This window comes from Struthio camelus, chromosome 30 (assembly GCF_040807025.1).
Source record: "Struthio camelus isolate bStrCam1 chromosome 30, bStrCam1.hap1, whole genome shotgun sequence".
In the NCBI taxonomy this organism is placed as follows: Eukaryota; Metazoa; Chordata; class Aves; order Struthioniformes; family Struthionidae; genus Struthio; species Struthio camelus.
Genome location: NC_090971.1, coordinates 475,648 through 499,471, shown reverse-complemented (window position 1 = coordinate 499,471; position 23,824 = coordinate 475,648). Strand labels below are relative to the sequence as shown.

The following is a 23,824-nucleotide window of genomic DNA, read 5'->3' as shown; positions in this document are numbered from 1 at the left end:
AAAAACAAATCACTATTTTTATTTATTTTTGCTTTTTAAATTCAGAGAGTTAAAAAAAAGTCTGTGCCCCCAGGGCTGGGCTGGGCCAGCTGCAGTGGGCAGGGGAGAAGGGGGTGCTCTCGCTGCCCCCGGGGCCCTGCCACCCCCAGCACCCTAAGCGGGTGCCCAGAGGCAGGGCCAGTCGGGCCTGGGGGCCACAGAGGGCAGCGCATGGGGCGAGGAAGGGGCAGAGCCCGCCTCGCCACTGCGAGACCCGCGGCGGCACCCCTGCACCCCCCTGCCGCGCTGGAGTTGGGGCGGCAAGGCAGAGGCAGCCACGAGCAAGGGGAGGGCTGGCTCGGCCGGGGGCAAGACGGAGGAGGGGGGAAGGAGAGGGGAAGGCAGTGCTGGAGGGGCAGCGGGAGCTGGGGCCAGCACCCGGCCGGGCCAAGCACGTGTGCACGAAGCGCGAGGGCATGAGATGGGGAGCAGTGACGCTGGGCGCGCGGGCACCGGCGGGCCACCCCAGCGCACCCATGCGGGCAGGGACAACATGGGCAAGAGGGACAAACCAAACAGGAGGGTCCTTATGTCACACCAAGGAGGTACTTTCTAATGGGTGCCAGCTGCTCGATTCAGGCCCAACGGGAGGCGTGGGGGTGGCGCGGGGTGCTGCCGCTGCTAGTCTTGCTGCCGGGCGGCCACGGGCACGGCGGGGCTGTCCTTGGCCGCCGGCCCCTCTGAGTCCCCAGCCCCACGCAGTGCCGGGCGCCCTCCCTGGCCCCCGTCAGTGGGTGTCGTTCTTGATGACGATCTCCACGCCGTGCTGGCGGAGCTGTGCCCGCAGGATCAGGTTCTTGTTCTTCAGATCCTCCACCTGGGAGAGCAGTGGGTGTGAGGCCAAGCACGCCACCCTGCTTGGCACCTCTCTGGCCAGCCAGGCACCCCAGCTAAAACACCCTCATAGCCCGCAGGATCCGGGCAGGAAGTGGGGATCAGAGCGAGATCCCCTGGGGCTCGTCTCACCTGCTGCCGCAAGACCTCGTTGTCCATCTGGAGCTGATCAAGGCCCTGCAGCTCCTCGGAGAGGCGGTGGTTGCTCTGTCGCAGCTCCTGGATGTAGTCACAGGCTTTGGAGAGGATCCCACCTTTGCTCTGGGCCAGAGGGATGGGACGTGAAAAGGGATGCCGGGACCTACCGGCCACCCTGCTTCCAACCTGTGTCCCCACCGAACCAGCTCTGCATGGCACTCACAGAGCCAGCAAGGACAATGAAACCAGCCCCTTCGCCACAGAGGAAGGGCACCCAGGGCTGCTGCACAGCCCAGCAGTTCTGGGTGCTCCTCGAGCGCTTGTGAGGACGCAGCTTCCTCACCCTCCATGGCATGTCCCGCTAGCCCAGCTCTGTGCCCCCTCCATGCAAACAGCCCTGCTTCACCGCCGGTCTCTCATGCAAGGCACTATGAGAAGTGGTTGCAGCCCTCTTTGAGGTGCTGTGTTCCTGCAGCCAGGCTCTGACCTCACCAGGGCGGGCAGTGACAGGGTCTCTTACCTGCCCTGACTTGGTGTTCTCCATGGAGCAGTCTGGGATGATCTTGGAGAGCTGCACGATCCAGTTGTTAATCTTGTCCCTGCGCCGGCGCTCCACTGCAAGCGAGAGAGGACCAGTGCCATCAGCACCATCCCAGCCTGGAGACCCCCTCCGGGGCAAAGCATCTCCCTCTAGCTGGGTCCCCAGAGGGAGCTGACCCCAGTGCAAACCTTGACGCGATGTCTCTCCCCACCCAGCCCTGGCTGAAGGATGGGCAGTGCCATCCCAGCACCCTCCTGGCTACGGAGAAGTTGGGGTGCCTTGAAGAGGGCAGGAAGTGGCACTAAAGGGCCCAGGAACCCAACCTTTTGAAAGTCTGGGAAAGCAAAGATCAAGCACCCAAATGGCCTTAGCTCTGTCCTTGTAGCTGTGTCCGCACAGGACCTGAGACCACTTCCATCTTTAACCCTAACCCCTGAGCTCAGACCCTCGGACCGCCAAGCAGGACTAACACTCGCTCAGCCAGGCTCCAGCTCCTCATGGGATGACAGCAGGGTCCAGATTTGACGGATGGGTGCCAACCTGCCAGCTCTAGAGTAAGGGGACAACCTGTCCTTCCTGGTGCAGCACAGGGAGCCCAGAGCTCAGGCTAACAGCCCCAGCTTGGCCCAGCAGCCTCTGGAGAAGCCAGGGGGAGGCTAATAGCAAAGGATGGGGGCAATTTAAGGGCTTGACCGAGGCACAGGGATAGGAAAATCGATTTCCGGGTCAAGCCACATGAGCACCTCTGGGTTTTGGCAAAGATGAGGGCCACTGTTTCAAGCTAAGCAGGATACACCTCTCAGCCTGTCCCCCCCTCACCTTTCACTTGGCCTTTCAAGCATTTTTGAGAAGTTATTTTTGAAGCCAAAAGAGTCAGGAATTGGCAAAATGTGTCATTTGGATCCTTTCTCAAATTTCCACCTGGCTTTAGTTTCCATAACTGAATCTCTTCTCCAAGCCCGGTATGAGCACACCATTGCTGCAGGACGCTTCCAAAAGCTACTCTGCAGGGGTTTCGCTGAGCGATCGCTCCCCTGGACCATAGTCTCCACCTGACTGCTTGTGCTAGAAGATGCCGACATGCTGATGGCAGGCGCAGATACACACGAGGGGCTCAAAGCAGAGCCCCTGAGCCCCAGCAAACGCCGCCAGGGCTGCCGTGCCCCTCGGTCGTGTCGGTGAGGGTTGATAGGCTCGCTCACACCAAGGGCAGAGCCAAGGCCTGTCTGGGTGCCTTACCTGTACGTTCTCAGGCTTTCCAAGGTTTGAGTTTCTTTCAAGTTTAATCTTCTTAGCTCTGGCTTCCCTGCTTCTGATAATTACAGCTCTCCCATAAGAGGTTTTACCCTTAACTGATAAGAGCTTTGTGATATGTCCTTAGAGCTTTTCCATCTAGGTGGGAATAGATAAAGAGTTAACCCAGGGAAACCTCTGCTCCCTGACATTTCCACAGGCCAAGTTTCCCTCAGAGAGAGCTACTGCCCAAAGAAGACATCTCTCTTCCTTCCCCAGGGCCCTTCCCAGCCCTTCCTGCCAGTACCTTCGTTGTGCTGCGCTCGGCGTTTCTCATCCCGGGTCGTCCGGGGCGTCTCTGATTTCCTAGGAGGAAAGCCAAGTGGGAGGTTTGGTCTCAGGCATGTGGGCGGGGGCTTTTCCGGCATCTCAAATGCTCCCCCTGCAGGCAAAGCAGCCGGCACGGCGGGTACCACACTGCGGGTACCGTGGAGGACCAGTAATTCCAGCTCCCAGCCCCGCAGCACCGTTTAGTTGCAGCCGAGTCCTGGCTCTACCCTGAGGCAGGATCAGCACAACTCAACCTATTTCTGAAAGCGCCAGGAAAGAGGCTCCAGGTCTCCATCCCAGCACATCACCATCAAAACATTTCCCCCCTCCCCATGGCTGCGATTTAAGTCCGTGGCTACTTGCTCTGCTTCGGCAAGTGCCAAGGACAGCTCGTTCTCTGCCTCTCTGCATGCTCGGCCCTTCGCCTGGGGACTACCCTCACAGCACCCCACAAAGCACCCAGCAGCACAGGGAGGGGAGAGAAGAGGGGCAGGTACTCACGGGGAGTAGGGATGGGTGCGGGGAGCGATGGATCTCTGCGCTCCACCCTGCAGGACTTCCTGGGGCGACATCATCACGAAGAATTGCCCTGCACGGCCAAAAACAGGAGACGAGCTCATGCGAGGAACAAACCACAAGGCAGGGAAAATTCAATCCCAGCAGGGACAACCCGGCAGCCAGATACAGCCAAAGGGGACCAGGACCTCCTGGGGGGTTCCCAAGGGGACAGAGATGCAACGTCCCCCCACCTCCTCCCAGCAACGGTTGGCCCAGCTCGCAAGGAGCCCAGAAAACCCAATGGCGTAGGGGAAGGGCAGCCTGCTTCTGTCCCCATCATCCCAAGGCCCCCGAGCCGTACCCGTAGGTGTGGGCTGCCCCAGGAGGGCCTCCGAGTTCTGCGTGGTGACAACGGCAGTGGCCGTGGTCCCTGCCCCAGCAGATGTGCTGGTGTCAGCCACAGCCGTGGTAGGAAAGTAGGTGTAGTGAGTCTCCGTCGCCGTGGCCTCTGTCTCCACCGCATCCTCGCTGGTGAAGGCGCCCTGGATGACAGCCTGGAGGGGATGCACGATAGAAAGGGGTCCCTGAGTTAAGACAGGGTGCTGAGCAAGGACCACAGGCACCGCAGGGCCGGAGAGCAGAGCGCTGCGGTAGCCAGGCTCCGTTTCCGGAGCCTTGCCAGCCCGCAGCTGGGTGCCTCGAGCGTTTCCAGCCTCGCTGACTCAGCACCGTCTGCGCCTGCCAGCACAAGCCCACGCCAGGCGCCCTCCCACCAGCACAGCTCGTTTCTTAGCCTGGCTCCCACGGGGCCAAGCCCGTTCCCACGCAGCGCTGCCAGGAGGCCCCACAGATGGAAGGAGATGCTGCTGTGCCGGCCCTGCGCATCGCAGCTCTGCTCCGCCATGTCCCACTGTGGGTGGTTGGGATCTGGGAGCCAGGGACAAACAGAAGGGAAGGCCACGTCCTGCCCTGAGGCTGTTTCCCTGCCTGCCTTGAGACCTCGCAGTGGGCTCTGGAGGGAGCTGTTGGACAAGGCTGGGAACAACGCGGCTCCCAGTGCCTACCTGTGTCATGGACTGTGCCGCTGGGTACCCGCTGATGGCACTGGTGCCCTCCGTCTGCCCGTCCAGCTGCCCATCGGCCACTTGGATCACTCTATACATCACCTGGGGAAAAGAGCCATAACTATGGGGACGGGGAACAAGGACGCAATCCTGCACCTCTCTCCTGCAAGGGCTTAACCCTGCCTGGAGGCCCAGTGGGTGCTCAGCACAGCACAGGATCAGTCCAAGAGCACAGCCCCCCGGCTCTGCATGGTTGCTCTGCACCCTGAACCCCTCCGCTTCCTTCTTGCTCCTCACATCCCCTGCAGATCCTTCCAGCCGTAACACCAAGACATGGGACTGTCTGGAGGGGACAAATCCTGCTCCGCCTCCAGCACCAACACAAAAATAAGCCCTGACTTATCTCACTCAGCAACGGACTTGACCCCTGCACTCGTGGGTTCCCCCACCACATCCTACATAGGGGAAATAAATCTGTAGGGTCTGTTGGTGTTTCTCCTTTCCCCTTTTCCCACATCCATGGGATGTTTTTGGGCCTGGAAGACACCCTATGCCTGGCCCAGCAGCGAGACAGAGACAAGTTTGTGAGATGCCGCAGCCAGAGGGGCTTGGGTCCGTACCTGCGTCCCACCATTCTCTGTGCGAAAGACATACTTGATGTTGGGGTCGGGGAAAGTAGCCGCGGACTGGATGCTGGCAATGGCGACGCTGGTGGGATCCTCACCTGTGGCCACTGCACCTTAAGGAAAGAAGGGGGGGAAGCCCATAACGGGGAAAGGGAACAGGTGCTCACGGGGCCCAGCCTAGCAGCCAGGAGCTTTCCCTTTGTCACAGAGATGAGCTCAGAGCCAGCCCCTCTCTCCCAGCAGGGCAACGCAGGGGAAGGATAGGATTTTAGTGGCTAAAGCAGGTCCCATGTTACGCCGGCATGTGCTGCTTGCTACAGGACACCTTATGCTGGGGGTAAATCCAGTATTTTTGGGGCTCAGGGTTGCCCTGCACTGCTCCACTTCGGAGCTGGTGCAGGAAGAGCTGCCTGGAGCCAATCCATCGCTTCTCACGACCTCTCCTGCAGGCATATGGGGATTCATCCCCCCTCCCAAAGCAATGGGCACCGATGGGACTCTCACTCCAGCTGTGGCAGACACAGCAGGAGCCAGATTCACCGGCCCGGACATCCCTCACCGCTCTGCGACCTCCCAGACCGCTGTGAGCCCAAAAGCTCTACCATGGTGCGCCGTGCTCCCGCGAGGCTGGCTCCCCTCCCACACTAGCGCTGGTGATGGGGGTCCCCTCTCACCTTCCTGGATCTGCACTGTGCCCTCTTCTGTCTCGGCTGCTTTCTGCTGTCTGCAAATGCAAAGGAAGTCATGGTGAGGAGCGAACACGCGAGACGGAGACTGGCTGGGGGACCAGCAGCATTTCAGACCCTCTAACGTGGGCTCGCTCAGAGGTTTGGGGTGTGGGAAGCTTAATTATTGGCTTCAAAAACACCACAAGCTCGGTCACTAGCTGGACCAGCTTCAACATTAACCCTCAACCACAGCTTATGTTATCCGTGGAAAATTTGGATTTGGCCTGTGCAAGTGTCTCTGCTGAAGAGGGCCTTTGACAGGATGGGACGCAGTCACATAGCTGTTGTTCCCATCTATTCAGCCCTGGTGCCCAAGTAACGCGCTGGATAAAGGCATCTTTGTCAGCGCTGCGGCAGCCGGCCGCTGCCCGGGTACTCACCCCTTCATCTCTTTGCTCCGTCAGGCATCAGAAGAGCAGGTCTCCGATTTTCCTCCCGAGCCTCTCACTTCAGAGCCTGGTTTTCAGAGCCCTGGGGAGGAACAAAAGCAGCGTCTCAGAGGCGACAGCCTCGCGACCGATGGTGCTGCCTCCCTGGCCTGGGTGACAGCCACTCTCGCAGACTTTTCCCTCAAGGAGCTTGGCCAAGCTCTGCTTGCTTCCCCCAGTGGGGCTCCCCTTCAGCCCTTGGTCTTGGCCTTCCTCCCAGAGCAGAGGATGAGGAACAGCCCCGTCATCCCTTGCCGAGTCCCTCAGCTGGGCCTGACAGGACAGGCAGGGACATCAAGTCGAGCAGGGCCAAAAGCAGCTTTCCCAAGGCATGACCCCACCATGAGCCACAGATCCACCCCAGCTTTCCTGAGTCCAGCCGAGCCCCCCATGGTCCGGGGACGGCTTGTCTGGCTTGGGGACATCCCAGGAAACACTTCCTCCTATAGCACGGACCCACCTGTCCTATCTAGACTGAACACACCTAGGCTTGGTGAACGGCCTTGAGCCGCCAACGGTCCCTGCTGCCCCCAGCTCTCCTGCCCCACCGGGCATGCATGAATGACCCAAGAGCCTCTCCTAACAGCAGCCTCTCTCAGCTGCGGCCCCTTTCCAGGCTCCCCATCTCCCCTGTCCCTGCTCAGGTTTGTCACCCCCTGGCCCACGATGGGCTGGGGTGCCACACCAGGCATGCGGGGACCAACAGCTGCCCTGTGCAGGTCCTTTTTAGTTCATGCCACGCTGGATTTCAGCTCCATGTTTGCACCTTTCCAGGACTCAGTCCCCAGCCCAGTGTCCTGGATCTCCTGCCAGCAGATCACCCTGCTGCCTCGCGAGGGGATGGGCCACACGTGGCTGGGACAGGGATGGCCCCTGTCATCCCACCACCTCCGTCCTCATCCCGGCACATGCCCTCTGCTCCCAGTGTGGGGGAACCTGGCCGTCCCGGGTGACACCACCCACAAACATCCCTACATTTATATGTATTGTTATGTACATATATGCTATTTTTAGTGTATTAAAGGCCAGCGGTTGCCAATCCATCCCAGTAGGGCTTCTCCACCCCACACCATGTCCCAGGATCCAGCCATTCACCAACTTTTACCTTGCTTCACTACAAGGATCTCAGTTTTTAGGAAATAAGCCCATCGCAGCCTCACCAGCACCCTCCCTATCCCATCCCCATCCTGTCATCTCTGGGGCTCGGGTCAGCCCACGTCACCCCGGCCCGGCACTCAGAGCATCCTTAGGAGGAGGCCAAGGGGCTCGGCTGGCATCAGTACATCACTCTTGTGCCTTCGTTTATATTAATTCCTTCCTCGCCGACCTTGAGTCCTTCAAGCATCACTCATGTCCAACCCAGGATCCACACCAGGTCCCCTGCTAGCTCCTCATCTGTCCCCCCCGGACTTGGGCCGCTTCACCCAAGCAGCGGCATCGCTCCCTGTTGAACCGAGCGTGTCAGTTCTCTGCAGCACATCTGCCTGCCTGCCTCATCCCTGACGCCGGCCGAAAGCCACCGCAGGAGAGGTTCACTGAGCTACATCTGTTCGAACGAGCGGTGCCTCGGCGCTCCTTCTCCCCAGCTCTCGCCCATTGTGACTTTACACAACTCCCATCGCCCAGCGGGACCGGCTCGCGCCAAACGCGGGGCCAGTGCCGGGATCACGTGGCCACCCGAAAGCCCCAGATTGTTTCTGCGCTCGCTGATTCCAGGTTAACGCGACCGCTGCTGAAAAGAGAGCGGTTTCATAACGCGAATAGCTTCAGCCTAAGAAGGTCATGCTGTGCCAAAGTGGGGAAAGCCCGTCGGGAACACACACGGAGACTGTCCCCTGTGCAGGACGCGGGGCAGCAAGGCTATCGGACAAGCTGAAGTGGCTTTGCACTGCCCACTGCATCCTCCTGCATCCAGGCTCAACCTGCCTCCCTGGCCCAGCACATCTCTCCACGGCTTGGTCTCTTCTCTCCTCCTCCGGTCCCCACACGGTGGCCCGCAGCTGCGGGGCTCTCTGGTTATTTTCAGCTTGTTGCTCCCGCGTTGCCCAGCTGGGCTCACCCACTGAGTCATTAACACGCCACTAACTAGGGGAGAGACGGAGCCATTGGCCGGCTGCACTGCTGCTCGGGAATGTCGTCCGGTTCCTGGCACCGACCGGGGATGGAGTTTAACACTGGGTGAAGGGCAAGCGGCATTGAAACAGCTCTTGGCATGGCAGAGCTCAGCCCGAAAACAAAGCTGGGGCAGGCAAAACGCAAGGGAAGAGGACAGAGCAGAAAAAGGCAACCTCGTCTTTCCAGATTCCTCTTAAGCAGGTGGCTCCACCTTTTTGCCCCGGCTGATGCCCGCTGGGGCCAGTCCTGCTGCCCTCTGCACCCCCCACGGGCCTGGCTGCAGCTCCCGGGGTAAAGCCCAGCTACACAAGGGCAACAACCACACATCTGCGGAGCGAGCTGGCCGCAGCAACGGCCTCACCGCAAGACTTTGCTCTCAGGGAACAGGCTGCTCCATCAAGCCGCAGCCCGGCGAGGCAACGGCTGACCTCTCCGACGACAGAGCCTTTGCCCTGTCCTGCCCTCACCTCTGGTTGCAATCAAAGACACCAGCGTAGTAAATCCCTATGACTTTCCTTTTTAAATCGCCCACGGAGCTGGGAGCAAAGGATCCAGCGTAACTGCAGCTAAAAGCAGCGCCGCCGTTTGGAGGTGGAGGCAGCATCAAAACCAGCACGTAGCGGTGACCCGTTTCTCCGGCTGTGACATGACTGTGGGGATCAGAGATGTCCCCGGAAACACTACACGCACAACAACACGCACAGCCTCGGGCACCGGCTCTCAGAGCCTGCCTGCTCCTCCTCCTCCTCCCCTATAACAAGGGCAGGGGATCTACCAAGGTACTGGTTACCTGCTGCTCTCTGGACTGAACCGAGACCCACTCCAGCCCTGTCAGGAGGCATGTGCAGGCTGGCACCTCTCTGACAAATTGGGAGAGCAATAAACTGGCTCCTTCTAGGTCGAAGCACAGGGGGTGGCAGGTCCCGGCTGTCATCGGATCTGTGCTGAGCCCTGCGGATTCCTGTGGGATGACAGGATCGGAGCGCTGCTGGGACCTGCAGAGAACTGGGACAGAGCCCCGAGATGGGAGCAGCCCTGGACTGGATGCCGCGTTAGAGAGAGGACGGGGCTCACAGCGAGCCTCGCCGAGCAGCCCTTCTGCTCCGGCCACTGTGCTGCTGGATCCCCAGGTGATGCCCGCTAGCAGCAGAGAGGCGCGGGAGGATTTGCAAACAGAGTCGAGTCCCGCAGGGAGGTATGCAGGCGTTCCTGCCCCTGTCCGTGGCTGGCTCCAGTGGGAGCTGTGGGGATCCAGTACACGCAAAGCCCCAAGTCAGAAAACGAGAGCTCGGTCCCTTCTCTACCTTCAGCTTCATGGCCGTTTTGGGGAATGGCAGCACAAGACAACGCACACCTGCCGCAATGCTCCTTTGGCCTTTTCTGAGCCCCAATCTCTGCCGGCACCACTTGTCACGGCTCTCCCAGCTCCAGAAAGGACCGCGCTGCGCAGCAGGAGCACTGCTGCCCTCGGGCGTCCCCGGGAAGAGGAGCCAGCAGGCAGGCAAATCCCCTCAAGGGGCTGCGAGGACGAGGGCAATGCCCACACGCAGGGCAAACCTGCAGCCCGGTAGAGGCTCCCGGATGGTTTCCGCTGCCGTCACAAGGATTAAACACACAATATCGGTGGGTGTGTGACAGGGAATCACGAGCCACAGACCCCATCCACCAGCAAAAGCTGCCTGCAGGCAAGCAACTCTATCGAGACCCCCTCAACACCCCAGGTGCTCAGGAGGAAGCGTGTCATCCGGCTCTGTAACAAGGGGGGGAGCCTTTAACGAAGGGATCGGACAAAGACCGAACAGAGCTTCGTTTACCATCCTGCTGCTGTCCCAAGGGCCACTGTGGACAGAGCTCAGGTGCCACTTTGCTCAGTAAAACAGGAGCACAAGTTGTCCCTGCAAAGCCAGGGCACACACAGGCACCATTTTAGGACAACTGGGGGGACAGAGGAGTCCCCAGCAGCCCGTCCCTCTTCCCCCTCCGGCGCGGGAGCTCGTTTCACTTTCACATCCTCAGTGCTTCCGCGCTTCGATTTCAAGCGCCGCCGGGAAAAGGTTATTTTCCTTCAAGTAAATAACTCTTCCCACCAGAGCTTTGCAAGCCTGCCAGCCGGAGGCTTTCTAGTGGACACCAGCTTTCTAATCTCCCGAGGGGATTTCATTTTATCTTTTTATTAGAGACCGAGCTGAACTGAGTAAGTAATTTGGTTTTGACAGCAGTGACTCGACACATCTACAGGACGGATCTGCCCACAGCCAAAGAAACCCTTTGGCCAGGGCTGAGGCTATCTGTGGGATTTAAAAGACCAGCTGCAAAGACGGAGGGGGGGCTCTGCATTTATGAGCCTCACGTATACAAAATTGCTGAATTTTTATCCCACGAGAAGCCAGGGAGAGTTTAACTCCAATTAGGCCTCTCCTTGCCCGAACCAACCTGAGCATCCACATCAGGCTAGGCCAGCGGTTCGGGCTTCCCCTCCTGTTTTTTAGCAGCCGGTTAACCCAGGAAAACACCGGGTTGGCCCAGCTCAGCGGAGGAGGATCGCCAGGCAGCTTCCCAGCCCGTCTCCATGCAAAAAATCACCGGGAAGGACGTGCGCCCCTCTCCCTTCGGCACTCCCCAGCCCGCCGCCAGCTCTCCCACCCGCACGGCGGCACGCGGTGTCGGAGCCGCGACCGGCTCCTCTCCCATCTGTTTCTTTGTCACCCAGCTGGCGTCACTCGTCCCCCCACCCGCCGTCGCCCGGGCTCGGCAGCGGCCCTCTTCCTCCTCCGAAGGCCCGCCGCCGCCACGCTCCTTGCGGCGGCGCCCACGCCGCCACCCAGCCCAAACGCCCTGGTGCGGGTTTGTCCCCCCGCCAGCCTACCAACGGCTGAGGCCTTCCAGGAAAGCTCTTTGTTTTTGCACCATCCGAGACGCTTCGATTCGAGCCCAACCGGCCTTCGAAAACGGCTGGCAAATCTACGGGCAATAAACTGAAAACCTGCCCAGCCCGTTTCGAAGCAGCTCAAGGACCTGTCTCGCATCGGGTCGAGCTAAAATCATTTCCGAAGCACGTTCGATTCCCTTTCTGCCTTTAAGCAGGACTACAATTTCCAGGCCTGCCTATACAAAAACAGTATCAGTTAATCCCAGATCAAGCCACTTCCCAGTTCCTCGCTGCAGCAAGCCTGCCCGTACCCACCCCACTGCTCAGACCCGAAAGCCCACAGCCCTTCCCTAACCGGAGGTGCTTGAGCAACGCCCCCCCGAAAAGGGGTTAAAATCCCCCCACCCGGCGCATGATTTCGCAGAGCGGCCGGCGAGCGGCCTCAGCTCGCCGCCACGGCAAAACGGCCGGGCAGGGGGGGAAAAAAAAAAAAAAAAAAAAAAGGGAAATAAACGCCCAAAGCAAAGGCCGAGCGTCCGGGGGGCCGACAGCGCCCACCAGGCTGGGCAGGAGGCGGACGACGGGGGCTGTATCGCGGCGCGGGAGGAAGGACGGCCGGCGCGGGGGGCTGCACGCGCCGGCCCCGGGCAGGGACACCGGTGCCACCCTGCGGTGCCCTGCACTGGCACCCGGGGGACAGGGAGCACTCCCCCCACCCCGAAACACGGCCCCGCTCCCACCCTGGGGACGAGAGCGGGACAGGGTTAGGTGTGGGGCAATTGGGGGGGGGGGGAAGAAAAAGGGCGGTGACAGGCAAAGAGGGGGCAATAAGGGGTGGGGGTGGCAGAGGGGGGTGCAGGGCAATGGGGCAGCAAAAAAGGGGGTGACAGGCTGGGGTGGGTGCAAAATGGGGTGCTTGACCCCAGGCAGGGGGGGAACAGGGCTAGAAGGGCAATGGGGCAGCTGTGGGGGGTGAACCCACAGCTGGAGGGCAACAAGGGGCTGCACCCCAAACGGGGGGGGGGGGGCACGGGGTGAACAGAGCGATGTGGGGGGGCCTTCGTGAGGGGAATGGGGGGCAGCACCCCAAATGGGGGGGGCGAGGGCTAGACCCCCACTGCAGAGGGAGCAGGGCAATGTTGGGGGGGCTGGTCCCCATTTGGAGGGACATAAGGGGCTGGGGGGAAGGAAGGGACGGGCTGCACCCCACGGCGGGGCAGCGGGGGGGGGGGGGGACTGTACTGCAGTTTGGGGGCAGCGTGGGGGTCAGGGGAGTGGGGGTACTGTACCCCACTGGGGGGGCAGAGAAATGGGGGGGCTGCACCCCCCCGGGCGGCAGTCTGGGAGGAGGAACTGTACCCCATGAGGGGGAGCCTGGGGAGGCCTCACCCCAAATGGGGGCAGTGTGGGGGCCCGTACCCCATTGGGAGGGGCATGGGGGGTAGGCAGGAGAATGGGGGGCCCGTACCCCAGCGGGGGGGGTGGGGGGCCCGAGGGAGGGCGGGGGCGGGGGGCCCTACCCCACTGGGGGGCGGCGGAGCGGGGGCAAAGCCCCCCCGGGGGGCAGCGGGGGAGGCAAGAGGGGCGCGCACGCCGGGGGGGCCCGGGGGCGTGGGGGGAGGGAGAGGGGCCCCCCCCGTGCCCGCGGCCCCCCCCGGAGGCCCCGGCCCGGCCCGTTACCTCGCTCTCCCGGGCCGCCCTGTGCGCGCTCGCCCCCTTGTCTCGCCATGGAACTCTGCACATGCGCAGCGCGCCGCCGCCGCCGCCGCCGCCGCCGCCATGCCGGAGCCGGGCGGAAGCGCGCCGCCGCCCCGCCCCGCCCCGCCCCCGCCACCATCTTGGGCAGGGCCGCCGCGCAGCGCGCCGGGCGCCGCCGCCGCCATCTTGGCGCCGGGCACGGCCTCCCCGCCCCTCCCTCCTTCGCGCGTCACCGCCTCCATCTTAGTGCGTGCAGCCCCCGCCGGGCGCCATCTTAGACGGCGAAGCGCCGCGCTTCCGCCCGCCGCCATCTTTGCTGAGGGCGACGCCATCTTTGAGAAGGGCAAAGCCCCCCACCCTATCCCACCCCCAAAACCTGTTCCCCCCGCCCGGCCCAGTGCCACCGCTGTGGGGCCGGGGACACCCCGACCCACCTTACCCCGGGGCCCCTGCCCCATTCCTCCGGGACCCCGCATCAAGCAGGCCACGCCACACCAGGACACCGAACCCCAGGCCTTTATTCACCCACACAGCACCCGAAGTCTCTCCGCCTCGCACCAACGGCGGGACGAGGCCGCGGCTCCGGGAGCTCCCGGAGGGGCCGAGCCCCCGAGCGAGCCTAGCGGGACGTGTCCAAGGGGAAAGAGCAGTGCAGGAGGAAGAGCTCAGCCCAGCGCCAGCGTCCGAGCAGCGTGGGGCGCCGGGCGCCGCCGCCTCAGCCCTCACCCTCCGCGCCCTGCGCCACCATCGCCCGCGCTCTCCGCGGAGCGGCCCCGGCCTCCTCGGCTGCCCAGGGCAGGCTCAGTCTGTCCCTCGCCGGCGCCTCCGGCTGCCGGGCAGCCTCGCCGGGAGCCTCTCCGAGCGGATCGGGGCTGGCTGGGGCGTGCGGCACCTTGCCCGGGGCCGGGCCCTCGGGGGCCGCCACGCAGCTGAGGGGCCGCAGCAGGCGCTGGCCCAGCGGTTTCAGGGGGGCTTTGTGGAAGGGAAGGGGCTTGGCAGCACCGGGCGGCTCCGGCATCTCCTCACCGCTGTAGGTCTGGATCCTCCTCACCGGCATCTGCGCCAGGTGCCTCTCGGCGGCCAAGGCCACGGCGGTGTCGAAGGACATGCTGCCGCTGTTGCGCCACGCTGCTCTCCTCGCCGCCTGCCTGCCGTCGCTGCTCCCGTCCGGGCACCCCGAGCTGCTGTGGCGCTTCTCCAGCGTCACCCCCCGGGGCGGCTTGTCGGGGCTCTCTGGCGCCGTGGGGTCGGGCAGCTGCCGGGGCAAGGCTACCCCCCAGCCTTCGCCGTCCGCGCAGCCCCTGGCCCAGGGAGCGCTGGCAGCTGGCAGCGTCTTGGGCTTCAGGGCCGGGGGGATCTTGGCAAACTGAGGCTTGGGGGGCACGACTGGGACGGACTTGGCTTGCTGCACCCTGATGGTGCGGGAGGCCAGGCGGACTGCAGCGCTGCCATCGTGGCGAAGCACAGCCGCGGGCTCGGGGCGCAGGGCGGGCTCTGTGCAGCCTCGCGCCGGCGCCTCGGGGAGAGCGTCCCGCAGCTCCGGGGCCGAGGCGGACAGCGGGGAAACGTCAGGGATGCCCCCAGGGACGGTCCCCTCTATGCGTGCCGCTGAGCAAGGCAGAAGCTCGGGGCCTGGGAGGCTCTGTGGCTCCAGCGAGGCCGCTGGAGGGGACCCCTGTAATGGCTGGGGTTGAGCCTTCCCCATCTCCTGCTCCTCTGCCACAAGGGGACCAGAGCCAGCCCCATCCTCTTCAACTTCCTCATCTGGCACATTGGGGAGCAGCCCTGCCTCTGTGCAGCCCAGGGCTTGTCCAGCTTCATCTCCAGGGCTGGATTCAGCGCTGGAGTCAGTTCTGCTTGGGCTGGCACTGTCATCAGGAGCCTTATCCTCACCACCTCCTCCCTGCCCCTCGTCCTCTGGGAATTTGCCTGCACCCTGCTCTGCCGTCTCCCCACCCGGACCCCCTGGATGCTCCCCGTCACCTCTAGCATCCTCCTTGGCAGGACGCAGCCCTGCCGCCTCCGGCGCTGGGAAGCCGTCCTGTAGCACAGCGGTGTCAGTGGTCACTGCTTCGGCAGGTGCGGGCGGCTCCGGAGCCGGCGCTTGGCCCACTGGCTCCGCATGGGGCTCCAGCTCTGCAGCCAGCAAGCTGAGGTCATCATGGGCACTGAGGAACATGTCCTCGGAGTCGGTGTCCTTGGAGGGATCCTCGGCGTCAGAGCCGCTGGGAGCCATGAAGAACATCTCCTCGTCCATGCACTCCTCAATGGACAAGTAGCTGGCGGGCTGCTCCACGGGGGACTCCCCCGGCTGGGCATGGAGACAGACAGGAGGGTAACAGCTACGTGGGCAAACCGCCAGCCTCTGCTGGGGCACAGAGCCTGCCCTGAGCTCCAACCTCAACCTGGCCCTGAGATCCAGCACCATGCTGAAGCCAGCTGAATGGGATCCATGCCTCCCTACTCTCTCTGTCACCATCCTGTCCTCTCCACCACCATCCTACCCTCTCCATCATCACCTCTGCTCTCTCCACCATCATCCCATCCTCACCGTCACCATCCTACCTTCTCCACCACCACCTCTGCCCTCTTCATCACCACCCTGTCCTCTCTGTTACCACCTTGCCCTCTCTGTAACCATCCTGCCTTCTCAGTCACCACCTGGCCACCAGCTTCTCTACCCCTGGGTATGGGGACAGCAGAGGTGGCATGGTACCTCCAGCAAGCCCAGCCACAAAGTACTAGGACAGAGATTTCAGCTTACATTCATAAAGCCACTTTCCATGCCCTCCTCTATGGCTGGGAAGCCCTCCCTGTCCTCTAGGCTGGCATCTCCGAGCAGGGACCGCGCCGCTGTGTCGCCCTCGCCAGCATAGTCCAGCCACGAGTCCTGGTTGTCCAGGAAGGCAAAGGAGTCCCGCAGCTCCAGGGAGAGCCGGGTTTCCTCCACGTCCACAGGGCTATCCATCTTCGCCTCCCCTGTAGACAAAGGAGAAGAGGGAAGGGTTGAGCATGGTGGCCCGCAGGCTATCCCTGCGTCCCGAGGTCCCTGCTCAGACCGCGTGTGAGGTCCCACGCGGCCACATCTCACCCGTGGGGTTTTCCTGTGGCTTGGGCACCTCAGGCTCCCCGGCGGTGGCACGAGTGGGCACTGGAGGGCTGGCCGCGGGCTCCCTGAGGTGGCCCAGTGCCGGGCACTCCAGCCCCCGGGTGAGGCGGGACAGGTTGGAGGTGATATGGAAGGGGACAGTAACGGAGAAGGGGCCCGAGATGTGGACCCCTGCACACTTCTCAGCACGGCTGCAGGTGGCCTTGGGCGAGCGGCCTGGGGCAGCCACCCCCACCAGTGATGCCCGGCCCGGTTTGGGGGTGGTGGGCTCCGACTTGGTGCTGCTCTCGCCCTCCGACTCCAGGGTCCGTGGCTCCTCCTTTGCCTTGAATTTCTCCTCCAGGCTCTCATCCAGCTCTGGGAAACTCTCCTCCCGTGAGGGCGAGGAGCAGGTGTCAAAGCTCTCCCGGCGCTGCGGCGGCTGCTTTATCGACCTCTTCTTGCCAACCTGAGGGACATCTAAACCCAACCAGGACAAAATTTATGGCCAAGAGGCACCCAATACTCCTGGACCTCCCTTCACCAAGGGTCCAATCCCAGCCAGGAGATGCTGCAGACCCAGAGGACTGGGGCAATGCCCCGTCAGTTGTCCCCACTTTGCTCTGGGCCCCATCGGAGACCATGGTTACCCTTATGGCCATTTGATGTAGCTGTGACCACATGAGAGGGCTTTGGGGACATAGATTAAGGTGGCTTTATGCAGACAGGGGTTTCTGCAGGGGGAAAAAGTGCATCCCTGGTGAGGGCTGTATACCACATCCCACTTACCATCACTGACGAAAGGCATGGAGCTGAGTGAGTCCATGCTCTTGGCTGGCCTCAAGCTTATTTTACCACATTTATCCTCTGGGAAAAGAAAGCAAAATGGAATAGGGACAAGAGGGGTGGGCTAGCGGGGGGTCCCGCCGCTGTCACACGTGTGTCCCCAGCCCCCAGGGCACAGCAGAGGGCCCCAAGGGCCCTGCGAGCTGGAAACAAGGTTGGATTTGGCCACAAGGGGCCATCAGATGGACACATCAGGACTGACCCAGGACACCCTCCGAGCGACCATGAGCAAGGGGTGGACCCCCCCCCCCTCCCAGGGGTCCTGTCAGGATCAGGGCTCCCCACCTTTTTCCTCCGCCTTCACCAGCTTCCGCTTGGACTCATGGCTTGAGCGGCCCAGGTTGAAGATTGACTTCCACTTCTTGGCCTTGAGGGAGCCCTTCCTTCTGCAGGGAGTGGGGATATGAGGTCCCTGTCTGGCTGTGTCCAGGCACCCAAGCCCAGCAGCACGCGTGCGCATGCATGTACCTAGACCGGAGCAGGGCTCTTGGGGCGCATGGTGCTGCCTGGGGCACTTTGGTCCTGGGAGGTTTGCATGGGTGTGAGTGTGCAAATGTGTGGGTGTGTAGGCTTACGTGCGTGAGCATGGGTGCGTGTGCGTATATAAATATGTAAGCATGTGTATGCAGTGGCTTATATGACCGAGTGTGAGCATGTTTGTGAGCACACATGAGTGCACATGTGTGCATGTGCATATTTGCATGTGCATATATGTATGGTGCGTGCTTAGGATTACATGCGCGACCACATATGTACATAAGTACATGAGCACATGTGCACGCACATGTTTGAGAGCCCATGTGCACTGCATTACATGTGTGCTTGTGCCTGTGCAGGGTCACACATGTGAGCACACCTGTGTACATGGCCGTGTGAGCACACCATGCCTTGCAGGTCATGGCCATGGGCTCCACAGGGCAGAACCCACCAGGACGGGGCTTCACAGGATGCACAGGGTGACACCAGACGAGAGCCTGGTGCAGGGGGTGGAGGCGTCACGTACTTGTGGTCACTGATCTCGATGATGGTGTGGTAGGGCCGGATCTGCGGTGGCCCGTCACCCTGGTTCAGCATGGCCGGCACATGGTAGGGCACGGGCTGGCCATCAGGCAGAGACGCCGGCAGCCCCACGCCAGGCAGCAGGGACCTCCGCAGGGACTTGTGCTCACTGCCTGGGTGCCACACACACAGGGTTAGGGTGCCCCTGGGGAGATGCTCACACACCCCAGGGCACAGGGAGGACTCTGATGCCCCCCTGGGGGACCTGCTTGTCCCAACACCAGGCAGGGCTGATCCCCACTGGTCGTTGCCCACCGGAGCCATACCGGAGAGAGGGGCGTCCCCGAAGAGCTGCTCCACATGGGTGAGGATGAACTCCACAACGATGGACTGGACGCGCACCTCCATGAATGCTGCTGTGCCATTGAACCCCGTGGCCTCAATGTCCTTTGACCTGGCGCAGTGCAAGAGGGTGTCTTAGGCTCCTGGCAGGCATGCTCAGCATCTCGCATCCCCTGGGGCACTGATGCCCCTGGGCCACCCCTTGCCCACCCAGCATGACGCCTGGGGGTCCCCAAGCTGCAGTGCTCACCGGAGCAGGTTGGGGGCCCAGACAATGGCCAGGTTCCTCGCGTGCATGTTAGTCTGGCTGCTGTAGGACGCCATGTGCAGAAGGTGCCTCATGAGAAACTCCAGGGTCCTGTAGGCACCAGAGCAGGGAGGAGCATAAGGGAGCAGCGGGGACACTGGGAGAGGCACAAGTGGGGTCCCCCTGCTCCTGCGTGACAGGCTGGGGGAGCTGGGGCTCTGCCGCCCCATAGGGCTCTGCCCATACCTGTAATGTGGCGCTGGCAGCTCCTTCAATACCTCCTTGATCTTCACCAGGCGTCCCTCTTCCATCTGGATGGCCACAGCATCCTGCGGGGACAGGCATAGGGTGATGGATGCCACCTCCTAGGGCCAGCCCAGGTCCAACCTCCTACCCCAGTGAAGCTGGGGGACAGCAGGGTCTGGACCGTGGCGGGGCTCGGACGGGGGCCGGTGGGACTCACAGCAAACTTGTCGTACAGCTGGTAGGTGAGCAGTGGGTTGGGGAGCTCACGGAAATAGGCCTTGCAGAGGGAGCTGACGCAGTGGATGTCCTGCAGGTAGACATCCTTGTGCAGGTCTGGGCAGCGGTCACTGTCGAACTCTTGCCTGTGAGGGAGCCACATGGTTCATCAGGTCCCCGTGTCCCCGCAGGGGACACCCCAGGCCAGCTCAGGGCTGTGGGGTGGGATGGACATGCCCGCGGAGCTGGGGCACGGCATGGTCCCGCCAGGCTGTCCCACATCCCCCGTGAGCCCCGGCCCTAGCTCGGCCTCAGTGCCACAACGATTTTCTTATGGCTAGTGAGTTGGGCTGTGCCCAAGACATGTCCCTGGGATGTTCTCGAGCCCATGGAGAGCTAGGCCACAGGAATGGAGTCTGGACACATACCTCCCTGCCAGCAGGGCTCGGGGGACACACGGGGACCCCCACAACATGGCCCTAATATGGTCCTGGGGACCTGACATGCCCCCAGTGGCCTGCAAACGAGGTGGGTTCATCAGCTGGGTCTTTCTGCAGTGTGGCCAGGACACTGAGGACACAGGGATGCTGAGGACACTGGGGGTGCCAGGGACACTGGGGATATTGGGGACACTGGGGATGCTGGGCACACGGGATTTGGGGACACAGAGGATGTTGGGGACACAGGGGACAAAGGACACTGGGGATGTTGGGGACACTGGGGACACAGGGACACTGGAGATGTTGGGGATACAGGATACTAGGATACTGGGTACCTTAGGGACACGGGACACAGGGACACTGGGAATGTTGGGGACATTGGCAATAGAGGGACACTGGGGGTGCAGAGGATACAGTGACGCTGAGGATCTTAGGGACACTGGGGACACCAGGGGCTCCCACCAAGATGGGAAATCTCAAGGACATGCAGGGATAAAGCACCCTCAGGGCTGAAGGGGAAACAGTGAATGAAAAGAAAGAATCGGAGAAAGAATTAACAAGGAAATGAGCAAAAGAACGAAAGAACTAACCAAGGAAAGCTGGAAAGTGAAAGGAAGAATGAAAAAGTAAAGGAAAGAAAGAATGAAAGAACAAAAGAATGAAGGAACAAAAATGAAAGAGGGAATAAAAGAACAAGGGAAAGGGACTACAAGGAGGAATAAGGGGAGGAGGAGTGCAAGGGGGAACGAGGGGACGGCAGCACCGCCGACTGTCTCAGCACCTTGGAGACTGTGTGTGGGCTGGCTCCGGCCCATCTGCAGCCCAGCCCTATCTCTCTCCTGTCTCACCCTATCTCCATCTTGTCCCCATCTCCCTCCCATCTCATCCTGTCCACATCCCACCCCTGTCTCCCTCCTGCCTCCCACCCATCTCATCCCCATCTCCCTCCCATCTCCCTCCCATCTCATCCCCATCTCCCTCCCATCTCATCTCATCTCATCTCATCTCATCTCATCTCATCTCATCTCATCTCATCTCATCTCATCTCATCTCATCCCTGTCTCCCTCCAATCTTGTCCCATCTCTGTCCCATCCCCTTCTCCCTCCTTTCTCCCTGCTGTCTCATCTCATCTCATCTCATCCCATCCCCATCTCCCTCCCACCCTGCTCCTGTCCCCATCTCCTTCCCATATCCCTCCCATCCCCATCCTATCCCCGTCTCCCTCCCACCTTGTCCCATCTCCATCCTGTCTCTGACTCCATCCCCAATCTGTCCCAGCTGGTCCTCTCTCCATCCCATTCCCATCTCTGTCTTGTCTCCCTCTCCCTCTCCCTCCATCCTATCTTGTCCTGTCTCCCTCACATCCTTGTCTCCTTCTCACCTAGATCCCATCTCCATCTCCCTTCCATCTCTGTCCCATCTCTATCTCCCTCCTGTTTCCCTCCCATCTGATCCCATTTGGTCCTGTCTGTGGCTCATCTCCCTCCCGTCTGGTTCTGTCTCTGTCTCCTTCCCATCTTGTCCCATCTCCATCCCGTCTCCATTTCCCTCCCATCCAGCCCCATCTCCATCACTGTCCCATCCCCCTTCCATCTAGTCCAGACATTTTCATCCCAACCCCATCTCCCTCCCATCTTCCTCTCATCCTGTCCCTCTCCACCTCCTCCCATCTGGTCCCATCTCTGTCCTGTCTCTGCCCTGTCTTTATCTCCCTCATCTCCATGCCATCTGGACCCATCGCCATCCCATCCTCAACTCCCTCCCATCTTACTCCCATCAGTCCCTTTTCCATCACCCTCCAGCCTCCCTCCCATCCTGTCCCAATTTCAGTCCTGTCTCCATCTCCCTGTTGTCTCCATCCCACCTGGTCCCTCCCATCTCCCTCCCCATCTCTGTCTCCCTCCCATCGCCTTTTCCCACCTCCACCTCCTTCCTGTCTCCATCTCCATCCTGTCTGCTCCTGTTTCCATCTCCCTCGTACCTCCATCCCATCTCCATCCCTGTCCCATCCCCATCCTGCCTCCACCCCAACCTTCCTCCATCCCTGTCCCTCTCCCTCTTGCCCGCGCTCCATCTCCGCTCACCGCAGCCGCTGGATGTTGGAGGAGACGCCGGAGAGGCGGTAGATGCCGTCCACCACCCCGTGCTGCTCCACGAACTCAGTGCAGCTCCTCAGTACCTGGGGCACTGCGGGGACGGGCATCAGGTGACAGAGCCTGCACCTGGGGCCGGGCATGCACCGGCCACCCGACCCACCGCCCCGGCTGTGCCAGCTCCAGCCTGGCCCGTGCGGCTGCAGGTTTCAGTACATTTAATCCCCGGGGGTTTGTTCTGCCTGTGGCTGGGCTGCTCTAGGTGTGCAGGGTGCCCAGTCCAGCCACTGTGTGGCTTACTGGGAGTCACTGGGAGAACTAAGCTGGGGCTGCTAGGATGGGGCAGAAGTGATGTCCCTTTGTCGGGAGGATCCCAGCGTCTCCCACCCTCACCCAAGCCTCTGCTTAGGTCTCACCCTAACTCCCACCGATGCCCCCAAGCACCCAAACTTGCTCCCACCGAGAGCAGGGAGTCACAAGAGGAACCGAGCTCCTCCCCGACGTCCTCTGCTGGGTCCCCACCCCGCCATGTCGGTGCCCCAGGGGGCGGCCGGTGCCCCGCACCAGCCCACGTCCAGGATGTGCGGCCACCCGAGGCGTCTCGCAGGGCGCCAGGGCTGCCTGCAGGCTCGGGAGGACACCTGGGCTGGGGCCGGCCACCGAGTCCGGGCTGAGGCCGCCCAAGAGACGCGCTCCCAAGGGACCGTTCCCTGTCTCACCCCCGGGCCGGGGGGCGGGAGCGGAGAGCTGAGCCTGGGGCCACATCCGCCAGCAGCAGACCGAGGCGCCGGAGACGGACGACGGAGCCGTGCGGGAAGGGCCAAGGCCGGGATGTCCCTGCCCGCCGCCGGCGCGGGGCCGCTGGGACCCGCCGGCACCTCCCTCGGGGGGCGGCCGAATCTCAGCGGCCCACTCGGGGGGCACCCGGCCAGGGGGCAGCGAGCCGGGGTGCTGGGCGGTGCCGCCGGCTCCGCGCCTTGCTCAAGCGCCGGTGATGCAACCGCATGGCCCAAGTCACCCGCCGTCCCCTTCCCACGGCCGCCCGGGCACCGCGCGCCCTCCCCGCTTCCGGCCCGCCGCGGGGGGCTCGCGCCGCCCCCCAAAGCGCCGGGGAGGCGGTGGCGGCGGCGCCCCCGAGCGCCGCCGGGACGGGGGCGCTTACCGTCCTGCCCCGACTGCTGGAGATGCTCGAGCAGGTCGCAGCCGAAAACCCGCTCCTTGGCGCCGCCTTTGCGCCTCGCCTTCTGCCGGGCCTTGAGAGCCAGAGACATGGGGGCGGCGGGCGGCCCCGGCACCCCGCGAGCCCGGCGCCCGCGGCCCTGCCAGGCGACTGCCGAGCGGAAGCGGCCCCAGGGAGAGGAAGTGCCGCGGCCCCGGGGCCCTGACGTAGCCTCGAGGCCCCGTTGCGCCCCTCGGCGCAGCAGCAGGAAGGCGGCTGCTGCCTGCGAAGCCGCTTCCTGCTCCTCAGTGCGTCGAAACCACAGGGGCAGGGCGCGGGCAGCACGCTTGCACACGCTTAAACATGCTTGCGCATGTTTGCACACGTCTGCACACGCAGGCCCTTGCACGCGCACGCACGCCCCCAGGTGTGCGCGCAGCCGGCCCCGCAGCCGTGCCGCCCTGGTGGCTGCGCCCGTGCAGGGACGCCCCGTGCAAGCAGGCAGCAGGCCTGTGTGTAGACACACCTGCACATGCTTAAACATGCTTGCACATGCATGCACACACATGCACATTCAGAGCCCTGTGTGCACGCATGCACGCCCCCAGGGGCATCCCCTCGCCGCATCCCTGCAGGCCCCGGTGGCCGTGCCTATGCAGGGGCAGCCTTGTACAAGCACACACCGAGCCCACGTGTAGACATAGCCGTGCATGCACATGCTTGCACACGCAGACTCCCACATGTGCATGTACCTGGTGCCACATCTGTGCAGGGGCACCCGCACGTGACCCCGCACCAGGCCTGTGTGCAGACATGGGCACACATGCATACACCTGCGCACCCAGGGCCTTGTGTGCACACACGGATGCCCCCACGCGTGCATGCACTCGGCCCAGCGGCTGTGCAGGCCTGGTGGCCATGCCCATGCAGGAGCACCCGTGTGCAAGCACGCACTGGGCATGCGTACACAGACATGCATACACATGCTTGAACATGTATGCACACA

At 62.5% G+C, this 23,824-nt stretch overlaps 2 protein-coding genes across 5 annotated transcripts; both read right to left on the bottom strand.

The window, feature by feature from the left end:
* Position 1: 1 nt before the first annotated feature.
* On the bottom strand, positions 2-13,261 carry USF1 (upstream transcription factor 1). Of its 4 annotated transcripts, none has more exons than XM_068922635.1 (11): positions 13,124-13,261; positions 6,412-6,502; positions 5,978-6,027; positions 5,298-5,416; positions 4,678-4,779; positions 3,975-4,167; positions 3,617-3,704; positions 3,093-3,151; positions 1,532-1,626; positions 1,006-1,134; positions 2-856 (listed from the first exon to the last, which is right to left on the bottom strand). In XM_068922635.1, exons 2-11 carry the CDS (start codon positions 6,417-6,419, stop codon positions 767-769), a joined length of 933 nt encoding a protein of 310 aa, XP_068778736.1. In that variant the 5' UTR covers positions 6,420-6,502; positions 13,124-13,261; the 3' UTR covers positions 2-766. The 4 variants fall into 4 exon arrangements, with proteins under 4 accessions (XP_068778736.1, XP_068778738.1, XP_068778739.1 ...); XM_068922637.1 differs by having other exon boundaries at positions 5,298-5,410; XM_068922638.1 differs by having other exon boundaries at positions 5,332-5,416; positions 13,124-13,249.
* Positions 13,262-13,649: 388 nt separating this feature from the next.
* ARHGAP30 (Rho GTPase activating protein 30) lies at positions 13,650-23,109 on the bottom strand. Its single transcript, XM_068922245.1, has 12 exons — positions 22,822-23,109; positions 21,651-21,753; positions 19,127-19,271; positions 18,910-18,992; positions 18,667-18,774; positions 18,401-18,528; positions 18,079-18,247; positions 17,361-17,461; positions 17,019-17,096; positions 16,233-16,709; positions 15,906-16,120; positions 13,650-15,452 (listed from the first exon to the last, which is right to left on the bottom strand). Exons 1-12 carry the CDS (start codon positions 22,928-22,930, stop codon positions 13,857-13,859), a joined length of 3,312 nt encoding a protein of 1,103 aa, XP_068778346.1. The 5' UTR covers positions 22,931-23,109; the 3' UTR covers positions 13,650-13,856.
* Between the last annotated feature and the right edge of the window lie 715 nt (positions 23,110-23,824).

Bases quoted from the DNA above. Each gene is read 5' to 3' on its own strand.
- USF1 (XM_068922635.1), bottom strand. The intron at 1,627-3,092 runs GTACTGGCAGGA...TCTCGCTTGCAG, and splicing joins CCGAGCGCAGCACAACGAAG to TGGAGCGCCGGCGCAGGGAC. The intron at 857-1,005 runs GTGAGACGAGCC...CTGCTCTCCCAG, and splicing joins ACGAGGTCTTGCGGCAGCAG to GTGGAGGATCTGAAGAACAA.
- ARHGAP30 (XM_068922245.1), bottom strand. From the start codon at position 22,930: ATGTCTCTGGCTCTCAAGGCCCGGCAGAAGGCGAGGCGCAAAGGCGGC. The intron at 18,248-18,400 runs GTATGGCTCCGG...TGTGGCACCCAG, and splicing joins CGGGGACGCCCCTCTCTCCG to GCAGTGAGCACAAGTCCCTG. The intron at 17,462-18,078 runs GTACGTGACGCC...CACTCCCTGCAG, and splicing joins ATCGAGATCAGTGACCACAA to AAGGAAGGGCTCCCTCAAGG.